General features: G+C 38.0%; 1 protein-coding gene across 11 annotated transcripts in view; it reads left to right on the forward strand.

Annotated features, from left to right (window-relative positions):
* DLG2 (discs large MAGUK scaffold protein 2) overlaps window positions 1-14,877 on the forward strand; it is an 884,334-nt gene that overhangs the window by 377,403 nt on the left and 492,054 nt on the right. For all 11 annotated transcript variants that reach the window (XR_009454391.1, XM_059708253.1, XM_059708256.1 and 8 more), the window contains exon 6: window positions 13,211-13,347. Coding sequence is in view for 10 of the 11 variants with exons in the window: in XM_059708253.1 (XP_059564236.1) it covers window positions 13,211-13,347 (137 nt within the window). In the remaining variant the exon portion in view is untranslated. The remainder of the gene's footprint in view (window positions 1-13,210; window positions 13,348-14,877) is intronic.

Below are 14,877 nucleotides of genomic sequence, written 5' to 3' on the forward strand. Positions count from 1 at the left end.
TGCACCTTTCTACAGGCTATTCCTTCTCTCTGCTTAGTATTCCTTGCTGCCTCTCTTCTTCCAGCCATTCAACAAAGCTCAGCTCAGCTATCCCTGTCTCCTTGAAATCTTCCCTGACCTGACTCTTTGCCTTTCCTCCAAAACACTGGCTTATCATCTGTTGTCATTTCTTCCACTTGGTCTATAAGCTCCTTGAAGACAGAGATGGTATCCTATTCATATTTATCTTTCCCAATACTACTGTCATGAGTTGAATTGTGCCCCCGCAAATAGACTTTAAAGTCTTAACTCCCAGTACCTGTGAATATGACCTTATGAAAACAGAACTTTTGCTGATGATCAACTTAAGATGAGGTCATTAATATGGATCCTAATCCAGTATGACTGGTGGTCTTATCCTATCTAATAATAGACAAAAAGGGTAATTGACCGTACCTTCGCTATGCTTCCCATTGGCTAATCAGGGCAGTATGCAAATTAACTGCCAATAAAGATGGCGGTTAAACCACCAACAAAGATGGCGGTTAATTTGCATACATAGGCGCAATATGGGAAGTGAAAGGGGAAGGACAGAAGAATGGTGATCGGAAACCCAGGTGGCAGGCAGGCCTCAGTGCTGATGGTGATCATGGGGCCACAGGCAAGACGGCACCTCTGATGGCGATCACCGGCTGGGGGGCAGGCAAAGGCTGCTCCTCTCTCCAACAAAGGCAACCTAGAGGTTTCAAGGGAAAAGGAGATATAAATAAAACAAAATTAGCAACAAGCTCTGGAGCCGCTGCTGTCAAATCCTCCGTGACATGGTGACGTCAGAGCCTGTCTCCCCGCGCTTGGGGCTCAGACAGCCAAGCTGCTGACACCTGCCAGGTCGCCTGGCACCTGCCTCATCTACCCATGGCCACTTTCAACCTCCCGCCTGCTCCTGGAGCCGGTGGGCTTGCGGATGGAGGCTTCTGTGTTAAAGCAACCCTATTGGTGGAGCACAGATACGTGTGGGCTTTTTGATGAGAACCCATAGCATCCCTTCACGAACATGTTTTTAACTATTCTGAGATCACGCTCCCAGCCTTGACGACTCTCAAATAGGCCTCAGCGATTCCACTTGCCCGATGCAAAGACTGACCCGGGTTTCACAGAGACAGAACCCTCAGCCTGGAACAGACCAGGAGAAAAAAGCAGGGCCTGATCGCAGCCCCATGGCAGTCAGTGCTGGGTCGGTGTGGTGGAAGTCAGTCCTGCAGTCATTGAACATGGGGTCAATTAATATTAAGTGACATAGGATCAATTAATATCTCTTTGAGAGGAGTTGAGAATATAAAGTACAGTGTAGAGCAATTACTTATATTATTTCACATAAAACTTTTCAACTAAGATATTTTTCTTTATTTAAAATGTATCTTTATTGTTGAAAGTATTACAGATGTCCCTTTGTTTTAGTCCCCCCCCCCCCATTGATCTCCTCCTCCCTGCACCCACCCCTTCCAGGCCTTAGCCAGACTACTGTCTGTGTCCATGGGCTATTCTTATCTAATACATAAAATTCTAGAAAGATTTAGAGAAAATAAAATAGAAGATATGCCAGGTAAATATTGAACAGAAGCGCTGAAATTGCTGCATGAATACTTGCAGGCTTGAAGCCAAAACACAACTCATGAGATAAAGTTAGTCATTGTAACATAACAAAAGGTTCCTTTCACTAAAGAGATAAGATGGCTCCCAATACTTATACACATAATAAAACAGTGTATGAGTTTAGAATGAGCCTCACTAAGATGTGTCTCAGTGGTATGCAGATTTTTGAGCTAAGGGCAATTTTAGCTTCAGGCTCAAGTGAAAATTCTGCCCTTCCCTTTAACTACCTAAAAAAAATTGAATTAGAGGCCTTGCCCATAATAAGACACTATCCTATATAACAAAAGGCTAATATGCAAATCGACAGAACAGCAGAACGACCCGTTGCTACGACACGCACGGATCACCATGGGGCAGATGCTCAATGCAGGAGCTGTCCCCTGGTGGTCAGTATGCTCCTGCAGGGGAAGTGCCACTCAGCCAGAAGCTGGGCTCATGGCTGGCTAGCGCAGCAGCGGTGATGAGAGCCTCTCTCGCCTCCATGGCAGCACTAAGGATGTCTGACTGATGGCTTAGGCCTGCTCCATGGAGGTGCGAGAAGGTGCAGTTCGGGCTGAGGGACCCGCCCCTCCATGTGCACAAATTTTATGCACCAGGCCTCTAGTAAAAAATAAAAAGGAATGTTGGACACAGAGATAGACACACACCCAGGGAGAACATCGTGTGGAGTTGAAGGCCGAGTTGAGGTAATGCATCCATAAACCAAGGAATGCCAAAGCTTGCCAGCAAACCACCAGAAACTTGTTGAGAGGCCTGGAATAGGTTTCCCTCCACAGCCCTTAGAAGGAACTGGTGCCTTGATCTGGACTTCTAGCCTCCAGAATTGTCAGACAATAAATTTCAATTTTGTAAATCACCCCAGTTTGTGGCACTTCGTTCCAGCAGCCTAAAAATCTAATGTAGCCTGGAGCTGAAAGTTTTAAATGAATAAATGAAGTAACTCATCACATTATTTAACCAGCCTGAGCCGTTTCTTGCACAGTTCTTTATAGCTTGCTTATGGAAACAGGATTCAGTGATCTTTATTTAATTCAGTAACTAATTTTAAAAATTACTTTTGGAGTATCTACGTAGTTCATAACATTCCTGGAGAACATAAATAAAAGCATTATTGTTCCTTCTAAAGCAGTCAACTAAAGTATACACATCTCTATTAATGTGAAATGCTTGACATTTACAAGTACTAGTATACCTGTGCCATGTGATTAGTCTTTGAACACATCAATCATTAATTCATTCTGAAAATACTTATTGAACAATTGCTATATGCCAGCACTGTGCTCAGCATGACCTATTTTATGTAACCCCTACTTTCTAGGATCTTATAATTTAGTTGAAGAGAGAAGATAAATGCACATAAAAGATTAATTTTAAGTGATTTAATCTAACTGCTTACATTTTCTGTGCTTATATCCAGACTGTTGAGAATTGCTGAAGGAAAAATAAATTACTAGAGGAGTAATAGCCACTAAACCTTAACTAGACAATCAACCATTCCTTGCAACTTGTCTGCATTTCTCCCATGAATTATCTCTTCCATTTTCCTTAATAGCTATTCTAAAACTTCTGTACTTTCCTCAAATCTCTGACCTCACTATTTTACTCATTCTTGAGGTCAATGTCCATACTTTCTTGCTATCAGAGTAAATTGAAGATGAGAACTCCTTTAATGTCTTACCATTAAACCTATATTCTTAACCTTTATCTACAGCACCTCTTTCTCCTTCCCTCCTAACTCAGGAGAGAAAATGTCCTCCTATCTCCATCTATTAATGTATCCCAAAATATTTATTAAGCACACTATCAGGGAATAAATGTAAATTGGTAAGTATAAGAGATATAATTCCTCTCCTCCTTAAGCCTGTATTCTGCCTAAGATTACTTGTTGCTTTCACCTAAACTATTTTTATTTTCTCAAATAAGCCATGTCATCTCTCAGTTCTGAGTCTTTCAATACATGTTTTCCTCTGCAGGAATGTTCTCACCCAACTCCCTTCTTTTCCTGGCTCACTTTCACTTTCCAGGACTCTGATTGGCTATCAGGACCTACAGTTAGCCTTCTATGACACCCCTACCCAACCCAAGATAGGCAACCCACCTATGTGCTCCCATAACCTCTGTTCCTCTCTTATCAACTTACCACTGGATTTTCATTGCCTCTTTATCTTACCTTCCACTAGATAAGAACCATAGCTCTCTAGTTCAAGGGTATAACCACAATGTTTAGGCCAGTACTTTCACATGATTAGTCATCAGTATGTTTGTTGAATGAGTTGATTCCATTTAAGTAGAAGTGAAAAGGCTGATACAGATAACTGGTTCTACTGAAATTCAACTTAGAAATGCACTACCATAGTAGGTTATAGTTGGCAAAGACTTGCGTTGTCTTGAAAATTAAAGTGGTGAAGGCATTTCAAATTCAGGGAATAGACATACTAGCAGCAAAAAGCACCACAGCAAGATCCCCTTGCCTGGGGGAAGCTTAGCTAGAGAGAAGTAAGGAATAGTGACAAGAGGATATGTAGAATTTCTGTAGCAAATGAACAATTTGAAGTAATAGAGCAACATAGTGAATGTAGAACTTTAGGGGATAATAACTTGTAAAGTATTTGCAGAATGGGTTGTAGAAAAATGGAGGGAAAAACTCAAATTGGGTAATACAAATCATAAGCCTGTTACAATAAAGCAGGCATGATTGGATAAGCATTTGATTTAGTGAAATAGCTGGGGAGAGGAATAATATAATTATATTTTAAAATATACACCGAGGCTTCTGATAAAATATAACAACTGCTATATTATACAACATTAGAATAAATATCATCTAGCAACTCTCTGCCAAGTATCATAATAAGCCCTAGATTCAGTGATGCCAACTGCAGAGCTTCCAGTTTGCTCTGAAATATTAATCTAATTGGAAAACACAGAAGACAGGGAAGAAGAGGGGGTCATGAGTGCATGCTTTCAAGCTTGTGAGTTTAAGGTGACAAATCAAACCCAAGAGAGTGTTGAGGTACAAGAAGTTTGGGCACTTAACATAGCAGTGTTATTTGAATCTATGGAAATGGAGTCTCTACAAGAGAGAGATTATGGAGAGAATAGGATTCTATGGAGTGTGCCTTGAGGAATAACTATTATTCTAGGGAAGTGATTATTAAATTTAGCATGCATCCCCCAGAATTTCTGATTCAGGATCATCTGGCATGGGCCCCAAGTTTTGCATTTCTAGCAAGCTCCCACATGATGCTAATGCTAGTGGGGTAAGGACCATATTTGGAGAACCACTGTGTGGTTCTGGAACAGTGGTTCTCAACCTTCCTAATGCCATGACCCTTTAATACAGTTCCTCATGTTGTGGTGACCCCAACTATAAAATTATTTTTGTTGCTACTTCATAACAATAATTTTGCTACTGTTATGAATCATAATGTAAATATCTGATATGCAGGATGTATTTTCATTGTTACAAATTGAACATAATTAAAGCATAGTGATTAATCACAAAAACAATATGTAATTATATATGTATTTTCCGATGGTCTTAGGCGACCCCTGTGAAAGGGTCATTCGACCACCAAAGGGGTCGCGACCCACAGGTTGGCAACCCACAGGTTGAGAACTGCTGTTCTAGAACAATAAAATGAACATAAATAAAATGAAGAGGGAAGTAATAAGAGAAGGAACAGGGCAGTACAATGTTATGAGCATAGGAATTCGAAATTAATCAGTAGATTTGTGTGAAATACAGAAAAAGCAAAAGCCCATCAGAAATGTTTAAGCCTTTTGGAAGAAAATTCTATATCAGTATGATTTCCATTAGATAGGAAAGAAGAGCCCTGACTGGTTTGGCTCAGTGGATAGAGTGTCAGCCTACAGAGTGAAGGGTCCCGGGTTCGATTCCAGTCCAGGTCATGTACCTTGGTTGTGGGCACATCCCTAGTAGGGGGTGTGCAGGAGGCAGCTGATTGATGTTTCTCTCTCATCAATGTTTCTAACTCTCTATCCCTCTCCCTTCCTCTCTGTAAAAAATCAATAAAATATATATTTTAAAAAAAAGAAAGGAAAGAAGAGCTAGATATGTGTACAACCACTCAGACCATAAGAATTAGATGCTGTTCTTGAGGCTGCCCTAACAAATGACCACAAACAAGGTGGCTTAAGATTTATTCACTAGTTCTGGAGCCTGAAAGTTTAAAATCTAGGGCTCAGCAAGATTAATTCCTTCTGGAAAGTTCTGAAGGACAGTTTGTTCCACATCTCTCCCCTAGATTTTGTCAGTTTCTGGCGATCTTTGTTATTCCTTGACTTGCAGATGCATCACTTCAACTTCTGCCTCTGTTATCACATTCGTTCTTCTCTGTGTGTCTGTGTCTCTGTGTCTAAATTTCCTCTTCATTCAAGGTTACCAATTACTGGATTAGGACCAGACTAATCCAGTAGAACTTCATCTTAAATTGATTACATCTGTAAAGACCCTGTTTCCAAGTAAGGTCACATTCACAGGCACCAGCCTTAGGATTTAGACTACCTTGGGAAGGGACATAATTCAACCAATATCAGGTGCCATATGAGTAGACGGTGGTGTATAGAATGAGATGGATGAGACTGAGAAAGGTGTGTGTGAAAAGGAAACAAAGTTAGTAAATATATGCTGTTTAAAAGTTTAGGCTCTTAACAGTAAGGAGCTGTGGTAAGTTTAAGAGATGGTATTTTCAGGATAGGACAAAGCCAGAAGAGAAGAAAAGCAGTGAGTAAGAGACAGAATATTTTAGAGGGGTGGGGAATAGTAAGTAAAGTCCTAGAGTGGAGGGGAAGATTTAGTCTTAGAAAAAAAAAGGAATAATGTTTATTTCATTGAATGAGAGGAAAACAGAAAGGATAAGTATAGACATGAGGACTTTTGAATAGGCATTAAAGTGATGTGCTAAAATGTCTGAGTGGGTATTATGAGGTCCTAAAAGAAAAAAGTTTGGAACATTGTGGAAATTAATAGGGTGATCTGTGAGGTATTTTTTAAGCAGGATTGGGTAGAATCCAGAGTAAGAAAATAAAGCTTTGGCTTTTAATTAACCACACCTACAGTGTCCAATAAGATTCATTAGTGTCTCAAGTTAAAGGAAAAGGTGCATTTCTGATATTTATTTAAGCAAAAATTTCTTTCTAAAGGGGAAGAGATGTGAAATAGTCTGTTATCTGTGTAGACCAGATCCACTGTATTTTTTTGCTTGTTTTTTTGTTCTTAACCAAAATGCATATACATTCAGAAGTTAAGTTGCCTGTATACGCAGGTGTTTTCTAAGAGGTGGCTAGCTGGGGTTCAGTTTGGATTTTGTGTTTCCTTTAATAAAAACATGTAGTCAAAATGTTCAGAATGCCACTAGTATTTTCTGTGAAGCAGTAAATACCTTACCTAGCATATCTTAGATAAATTATGTCAGAAGCAGTCTGCTTAATATTGAATTGTGCCTGGCCAGTGTGGTTGAGTGTAGACCTATGAACCAGGAGGTTATGGTTGGATTCACTGTCAGGGCACATGCTCATATTATAGGCTTGATCCCCACTGTGAGGTGTGCAGGAGGCAGCCAATCAATGATTCTCTCTCATCATTAATGTATCTCTCTCTCTCTCTCTCTCTCTCTCTCTCTCTCTCTCTCTCTCTCTCTCTCTCTTTCTCTCTCTCCCCCTTCCTCTCTGAAATCAATAAAAATATATTTAAAAAATGATAATATTGAATTGTTTAGAGAAGCCCCAAGATTTCTCTTCCAGTCAGCTCATATCAGATGAAGTTGAACCAAATTACTGAATGACTGTAAGACTTCATGGGGCTTAGTTCTTTACACCCCCAATGAATATATGGGTACACTGTAATCATATGACATTTAAGCATTTAGTTTTTATTCTGAGCTTCTCCAGTACAGTATCAGTCTAACTTGCCAAGACTTCTGCTTTCGTTCTCCACCTCTCACTCACACCTCCTCCATAGCGTGGGCAGGCAATAAGGGGAAAGGGTGAACTGTGTTCCTCTTGTTCTTTCTTTAGAGAGTGCAGAAGAGATTTTGTGTGGAAATAGGTTACATTAAAGGTCTTAACAAGGCTCAGGCATTCCCTATGCCTAAATCTCTTATGTTAATGTGAGGAATAGCAGTTTGGGGATATGCAAGAACTATGGAAAGGGGAACCCAACTGTAAGGTAATAGATGTAAAACAAATTCTTTTTATATATCACATGTTTGTCAAACGGATCAGCTTTTGGGTTTTTTTTTATTTCTTGGGGAATTGGTGTTTAAATTCCACATACTTTTTTCCTTTGCTAGAGTGCTAAAATATGCAGATTTTTCTTCCATGATTTTGCTTATATTATTCTGTGTCAGTTTTGTTTATTACTAGTACACATATAAGCATATTTAGTATAATTCTTAATAGCCAAACATTTTACAGTAGGAAGTGTTAGGGTCAGTGTTTGGGATGAGACCTACCAACTCTTTTCATAGAGTTAATTTTATAAATGACTAGTCTACCATGGAACACATGAAAATATGTGATGTAAATGACAGATTTTAAGATTGCAGTTCTGAAAATACTCAGAATGTAAGAAAACAGAGACAGGCAATTCAATGCACTCAGAACACAAATTAATGAACAAAATGAGCACTTTACCAAAGAGATTGAAACTTTAAAAAAGAACCAATCAGAAATTCTGGAAATGAAGAAGGCACTTAAGGCGATTAGGAGAGATCTACTAAGCATAGGAAAGAGAGCCAACCAGATGGAGGAAAGAATTAATGATACCGAAGATAGGCAATGACACAGATGGAAGAAGAGAGACCTGAGCATAAAGAAAAATGAAAGAGTTGCACAAAAACTATCTGACTATATCAGAAAAAGCAATATTAGACTAATAGGCATACCAGAAGAAGAGAGGGAGAAAGGAATGGAGAGCCTATTCAAGCAAATAGTGGATGAGAACCTCCCAAACCTACGGAAATAACTAGATCCTTGAATCCAGAAAGCAAAGAAAACACCTAGTTACCAGGGATATTTCTTAATTATGGACACTTCTTTTCAAAACAATGACCAATTCTCTAAATTGGAACCTCCCCTCAAATCAGTGTTTTGCTATATTCAGTGTTTCTTATTCAGATCTTTATGAGCATTACTGTATTTACGCCATTAGGGAACAATCTAGCTTATTTTATCATAAATACATATTTTGGGGGATTGCTAGACATCTCTGTCTCAATAGTCAGCCCAATGGAGCTGGGATTTTATGAGCATCATGTGACAGAAGTTACAGCAGCTGAGACTGTCTGGAATCCAGAAGATGTGTTGGTTTGAAAGGTGCATTCTCTTTTATCAATTCGAACTTAACCTTCAGGACACAGCTCAGACTCTAAACATCTGTTGATTCTTCTCCTGCTCTTCTAAGTCTTGCTTACATAACACTAGTACCATAAGAGAACTCATCATAACCAGTTAAATAATGCCAGTGTGTTTAGGTGTCTGTTTTTCAAAACAGTTTATGGAGAGCAGAGAATTTTTTTATTTATCAAGCATCTATTATATGCCAGTTACTATAGAACATAGATATACTTATTCCCTCATTACAGATCAGTAGTTTACACCGTTAGTAGGTGAAAGAATCAGAATGCAAAGCTGGCTATGCTGTTGTCCAGCCAGAGTTCACCTGAAGCAGGATAACACCTTAACAGTCATCGACTGCAACTACAGCCCTCTTCTTTTCAGCTGTCCCTCACTCACTAAGCCGCCAACTTCATCTTTAAGGAGAATCTTTCTAAGAGACATGTGGCTTTTTCTGTCTTCTTATATTTATTTGTCCATTCATTTTGTATGTAATATATACTTATAACGTAACTACAGTTGTCCACCCTTATTCATGGGGGATACATTCCAAGACCTCCAGAGGATGCCTGAAATTGGCTAGTACTGAAACTTGTATATACTGTGTTCCTTCATATATATACATACCTATGACAAAGATTAATTTATAAATTAGGCACAGTAAGAGATTTACAGCAATAACTGATCATAAACTAGAACAATTAAAACAATCCTATATAATAAAGAGCTAATATGCTAATTAGACCGGAAGGCAGAATGACCTTCCAGAACAACCAGTGGGCAGGGGACAGGGCCTCAAGGCAGCTGAGGCCGCAAGGCAGCCGGGGCTGAGAGGGCCGAGGCAGCCAGGGCTGCGAGGGCTGAGCCCCTTGCATGAATTTTGTTCATCAGGCCTCTAGTCTACTATAATAAAACTTATGTGAATGTGGTGTCTCTCAAAATATCTCTTTGTGCTGTACACACAGCATGGCTACACTAGAAAAGGGATGATTCATGTCTCAGGTGGGATGGAGTGGGACAGTGAAAGATTTCATCATGCTATTCAAAATGGTACACAATATAAAACTTATGAATTGTTTATTTCTGAAATTTTTAAGATTTCAGATGGTGGTTGACCATGGATGACTGAAACCATGAAAAGCAAAACCACAAATAAGGGGTACTACCATATATAACTGGCCTTGTCTTATTGCACAGCATAAAACAGACAAAAATTCCTGTCGTCATCATGAAGTTTATATTTTCACCAAGGAGACAGACAAAAAATAAATAACATAAAATACATATATGGCTTGTGTAGTATATTACAAGGTAATAAATGCTAAGGTAAAATGAAAAGTAGAGCAAAAGAAGGAAGTGGGGTGCATGGTTGGGGGATAGTAATAAATAAGTAGGTCAGGTTCAGGCTCCTAGAAAAATTGAAATTTGTACAAAGCTCTGAAGAAAGTGTATTCCAGGCAAAAGGAACAGCTAGATAAATGCCCTAAGGTAGAAGTGTGTCTGGTGTGTTCTAGAATTATCAAGTCTGTGAGTGTCTAGAGAGGAATGAAGGAGGGAAATATTAGCTAATAAGGGGAGAAAATGATCCCTTAATGTAGAAAGCCTGTCCCTGCTTCGCCAGAATGTATACAAGGAATTCCCAGTGCCTCCAAACTGATTATTTGGATGGTCTTTTTGCTCAGTAGTCCTAGCCCACATTTGTCTTCATAGAATAGTCCTCCAAAAATCACTGGCATCCTCTGAGTTTAGAACATTCCTTCAGCCAGGTTCAGCCCACTCACTCATATGGACCCACTCATGAATCATTATTTCATTAGTATTTCTAGTTTATCCATTCATTTATGTTGACCATGGTCAAAAGCAACATTGCATAGCATGTACTCAGGTGTGTTTGTTGAATGAATAGATAGATATATGAGTGAGTTAGTGAATGAATGAATGGAGGCGGATTGACTCTTATGACACAGATGGATATTGCCACCTCTAAATAAACTTGTATTCTGGATGTAGAAGAGAGCTCCACATTTACTTATGTTGAATTAAGTATCTGGAATATGGTTGAGTGCTGATTAAATATTAATTCTCTTTAAATGTATTCATTTTTTCGTCAAAGTAAGAGAAATCAGAGAAGTTTTTTTAGTAGCTTCAGAGACATTCTCTGGCTCCTACTAAAAATATTTTGCTTCACCTTGAACAGAGTGACCAGTTAAAATGTATTTAAACCTAATCTCAGGGGAAAAAAGTTATTAACTTTTTAGTGATATAATTTTGTCCAGAATATCCACAGTGATTTCATTGTTCTGGTACAAACTTTAACTTCAAATGTCAACTACGTAATTATTGCCTTTGTTGGATTTAAACTTGTTTAAAGTGGTGATTTGTTTCCTCAGCTCTTCTGTAACCTAGATTGTCTGTGGCATTTACTGTTGACATAGTGAATCAGAGTCCCTGGATTTATTTTAACCTTTTCTTTCTACAGTATGGAATGACTTCTGTAGTACTCTAAGTGCAGTAGATTGATTCTAGCATGTGGCTATGAAACTTTTATAACTATATTCTTAAGCACCCTGTAATCATATATAAATACAAAGGAATAGGGTTAGAAAACAAGAGCAGATATGTATTATGAATTTCAAAGGAAAAGCCAAATAGGTGCATTTTATTTATTCTAGATCATCATTTGCTTGTTAAACAATTTTTTTTTAATCTGAGGCAAACAGATAAGTGTATAGATCTGTGGAAGTCAGAGCATCAATAAAGAATAATTACCCACTTTAGTAGGAAATTAGTTAACACCAATTTTAATTGCTCTATCAACTTAAATCCATTTTTCATTTATATTAACAACTATTTTATTTAATTTAGCAAAAATCATTTTATTCCAAATATAATTTCAGAGGTGTTACTTTATAATTTACTATGCCACTATTTCTCCATTAACTAATCATCTTAAGAGCACATAGTTCTACTTAATATTTAATAAAAGCATAGTGAAATGGAGTATTTTTAAACGTGTTTTTTATTATTTTTGTACAAAGTGCCAAGTAGGTTTTGGGGGGTTTTTTAAATCATAAAACAGGTGTTCTAGTTTTTTAAATTAAGTTACTAGGTGTGTGTGGTTTAAAAAAAAAAAGTCTTACACCAAGTAAGTTACAGAAATTTTCTGTTTTTACTAAAAAAATCACTTGATATGTATCTTCCTGAGTAATATGCATGTTATCATTATAATTTTAAAATGCAATAAAAATATATGCTATAAGTATTATACTGAATGTATATTCAATCGTATTCTGAAAAGGATATTTTTATACTTTTAAAGATTCTGTAAGTCATTATTTTTAAATGACCTCATAATATTTTAATAACTATTCTTATTATCATTCCATAGGTATATGTAAATGAAAATTTTGTAAGCCATAGCACAGTAAAAATTATCTCTCAGTGTAGAAAACTTTCATATTTAAAGTAATTTGATATCCTGTGGTATGTTATAAGAGTGATAGAGAATATTGTCTGTTTCTTTATTCTTAAGAATGTATATGGAGATCATTTATTTTGTGTGTGTGACTAGCCTCACTATTACTTAATAACAGTAAGTGCCATGAAATGTGAAGATATGACAAGGTGGCCAGAGAAGAAAATGGCAAGCATCTAGCTTCTTTTCCTTATCTTCTCTCTGAAATTACTACTTAAATGCCCAGTGTCTCTTGTCTCTAATTTGGGGAATTTTCTAACAGTTGTACTTTTCATCCTGAAATGTCAAGAGTATCTAGGTCTGTACCCAAATAATTCTCTATGCCACTGTAACAGCAACAATGAAGATGAGCCCACAGACTCAACGTGAGCAGAACTGTACTTGTTTTGCGTGGCTCACGTAGGATCCTTTCACACTTTTGCCTGCTCCCTATTTTGTCCAGTCACCCGCTAGGAGCTGATTAGTTATCTAGGGAACAACAAATAAATGTACAATCATAAAGTAGAACAAAACTAAGGGCCACAAGGGATTGACTTCAAGAGCTTTGGCTCAACTCATTGGCATTAATCAACAAGTCTTCAACTATTTAAAGAAGAACAAATCAACCGAAGTAGAACCCTTGCTGTTATTTATCTCTGTTATAATAAATTGAGGATTAAAGTTTTTAGACTATTGAAATGTGCTAATTGCATTTTCTTAAAAAAAAAAAAAAAAGCTTTTCTTTTTCTGTTTCTTCCCCCATAGGTTTAGGCTTCAGTATTGCAGGAGGTGTGGGGAACCAGCACATTCCTGGAGACAACAGCATTTATGTAACTAAAATCATAGATGGAGGAGCTGCACAAAAGGATGGGAGGTTGCAAGTAGGAGACAGACTACTCATGGTGAGTGTGACTCAAGCAAAACTATGTGCATATTTATAAAGCTCCTTTCCCAGTGTAGGAATGTTGGTTGGTTCAGGCTGTCATAACAAAATACCATAGACTAGGTGGCTTAAACAACAAATATATTATCTCGTATTCTTAAAGCTGGGAAGTTCAAGATCAAGATTCTGGCCCATTCAGTGTCTGGTGAGGTCTCTTTTCCTGGCTTGCAGACATCTCTCTTCTCTGCGTGTCCTCACATGGCCTTTCTTGATGCTTGTGCTGAGAGAAGATCTCTCTGTTTCTCTTTCTCGTCTTCCTAGACCACCAGTCCCACCAGAATACAGCTCCACCCTTAATTCATTTAATTAATAACGTTGATTACCTCCTAAACACCCTATCTCCAAATACAGTGATATTAGCAGTCAGAACTTCAACATATGAATAGCAGGGAAGGGACACAATCCACTCCAGAGCAGTGATCATGGGCAGAAATAGAAAAGAAGGGAGCGCATATTTTGTGGTAAGAGATCTCAAAAGTACACATATAATTGTATCTGACTTGTTGACATTTTAAAAACAGAAATCTAAAGTATCACCAGTTTTCATAGATAGGCAAGGCACAGAGATTTTAGGTTGTTTTTCCAACACAATCCATCTCCTATTACGGAGGCTGCTAAAGCAGAACTACTAGAGAGTTGGGCTTTGCATAACAAAGGGAACTGCCTGGTGTACTGATAAATACATTATTATATCTCTCTGTGGCCCATTGTTCAATCAGTGTAGACCCAGTCCCTACCTTCCAAGAATTCACATGTATGAATGGATCCCTTCCTCCTCTCCCCTCAGATAGCATTACAGCTATTATATTTGCCAGCTGCCCACATGCTTCAGGAGCCCTGCAAATGATTGATACCAACACATGGCCACCCTTCTAAGCCCTGGGGTGATATGCTAAACTAAGGCAACATCAGACAATGATAAGCAGTGAAGCAGTTGAGATTTCACTTAATAAAACTACTTCATGTCCATTGACTCTTTTATATCAAATCTATATGATAATAATCAAATACTGAAAATTAAGAGAAGATAGCTCTCAAGTGAGATAAGTATATGTAGTCTTATGTCTGCCCTTAGACAATAGAGCCTCTAATATATGTCTGTAAGGAACCATAATCGCCAACACTTTTGTGAGAAGTGTTTGGGAAGGACCAATATATATAGTCTCCTCAGAATAGTAAATTCTAAGACAGGTGCAAGTTTGTAGGTTGAACTTCAAAGTTCATTGTGCCCACTTCCGTATTCTATACAGCTTGTCTTTAGTCTCACTCTAATTTCGTAGTTGTCAGTGACTTTTGTATTGAATTATTTAGATAAGACCTTTATAATATTCTATTTTAAACTTTATTATTGATTTTGTAGAGAAGAAGGGAAAGTGGGGAGGGGGGGGGAGTTGATTGCCTCCCACACATGCCCCAACCAGGATTGAACATGAATCCTGTGTATATGCCCTGACCAAAAATCAAACCCACAACCTTTGGTGTACAGGAT

This window comes from Myotis daubentonii, chromosome 9 (genome assembly GCF_963259705.1).
Source record: "Myotis daubentonii chromosome 9, mMyoDau2.1, whole genome shotgun sequence".
In the NCBI taxonomy this organism is placed as follows: Eukaryota; Metazoa; Chordata; class Mammalia; order Chiroptera; family Vespertilionidae; genus Myotis; species Myotis daubentonii.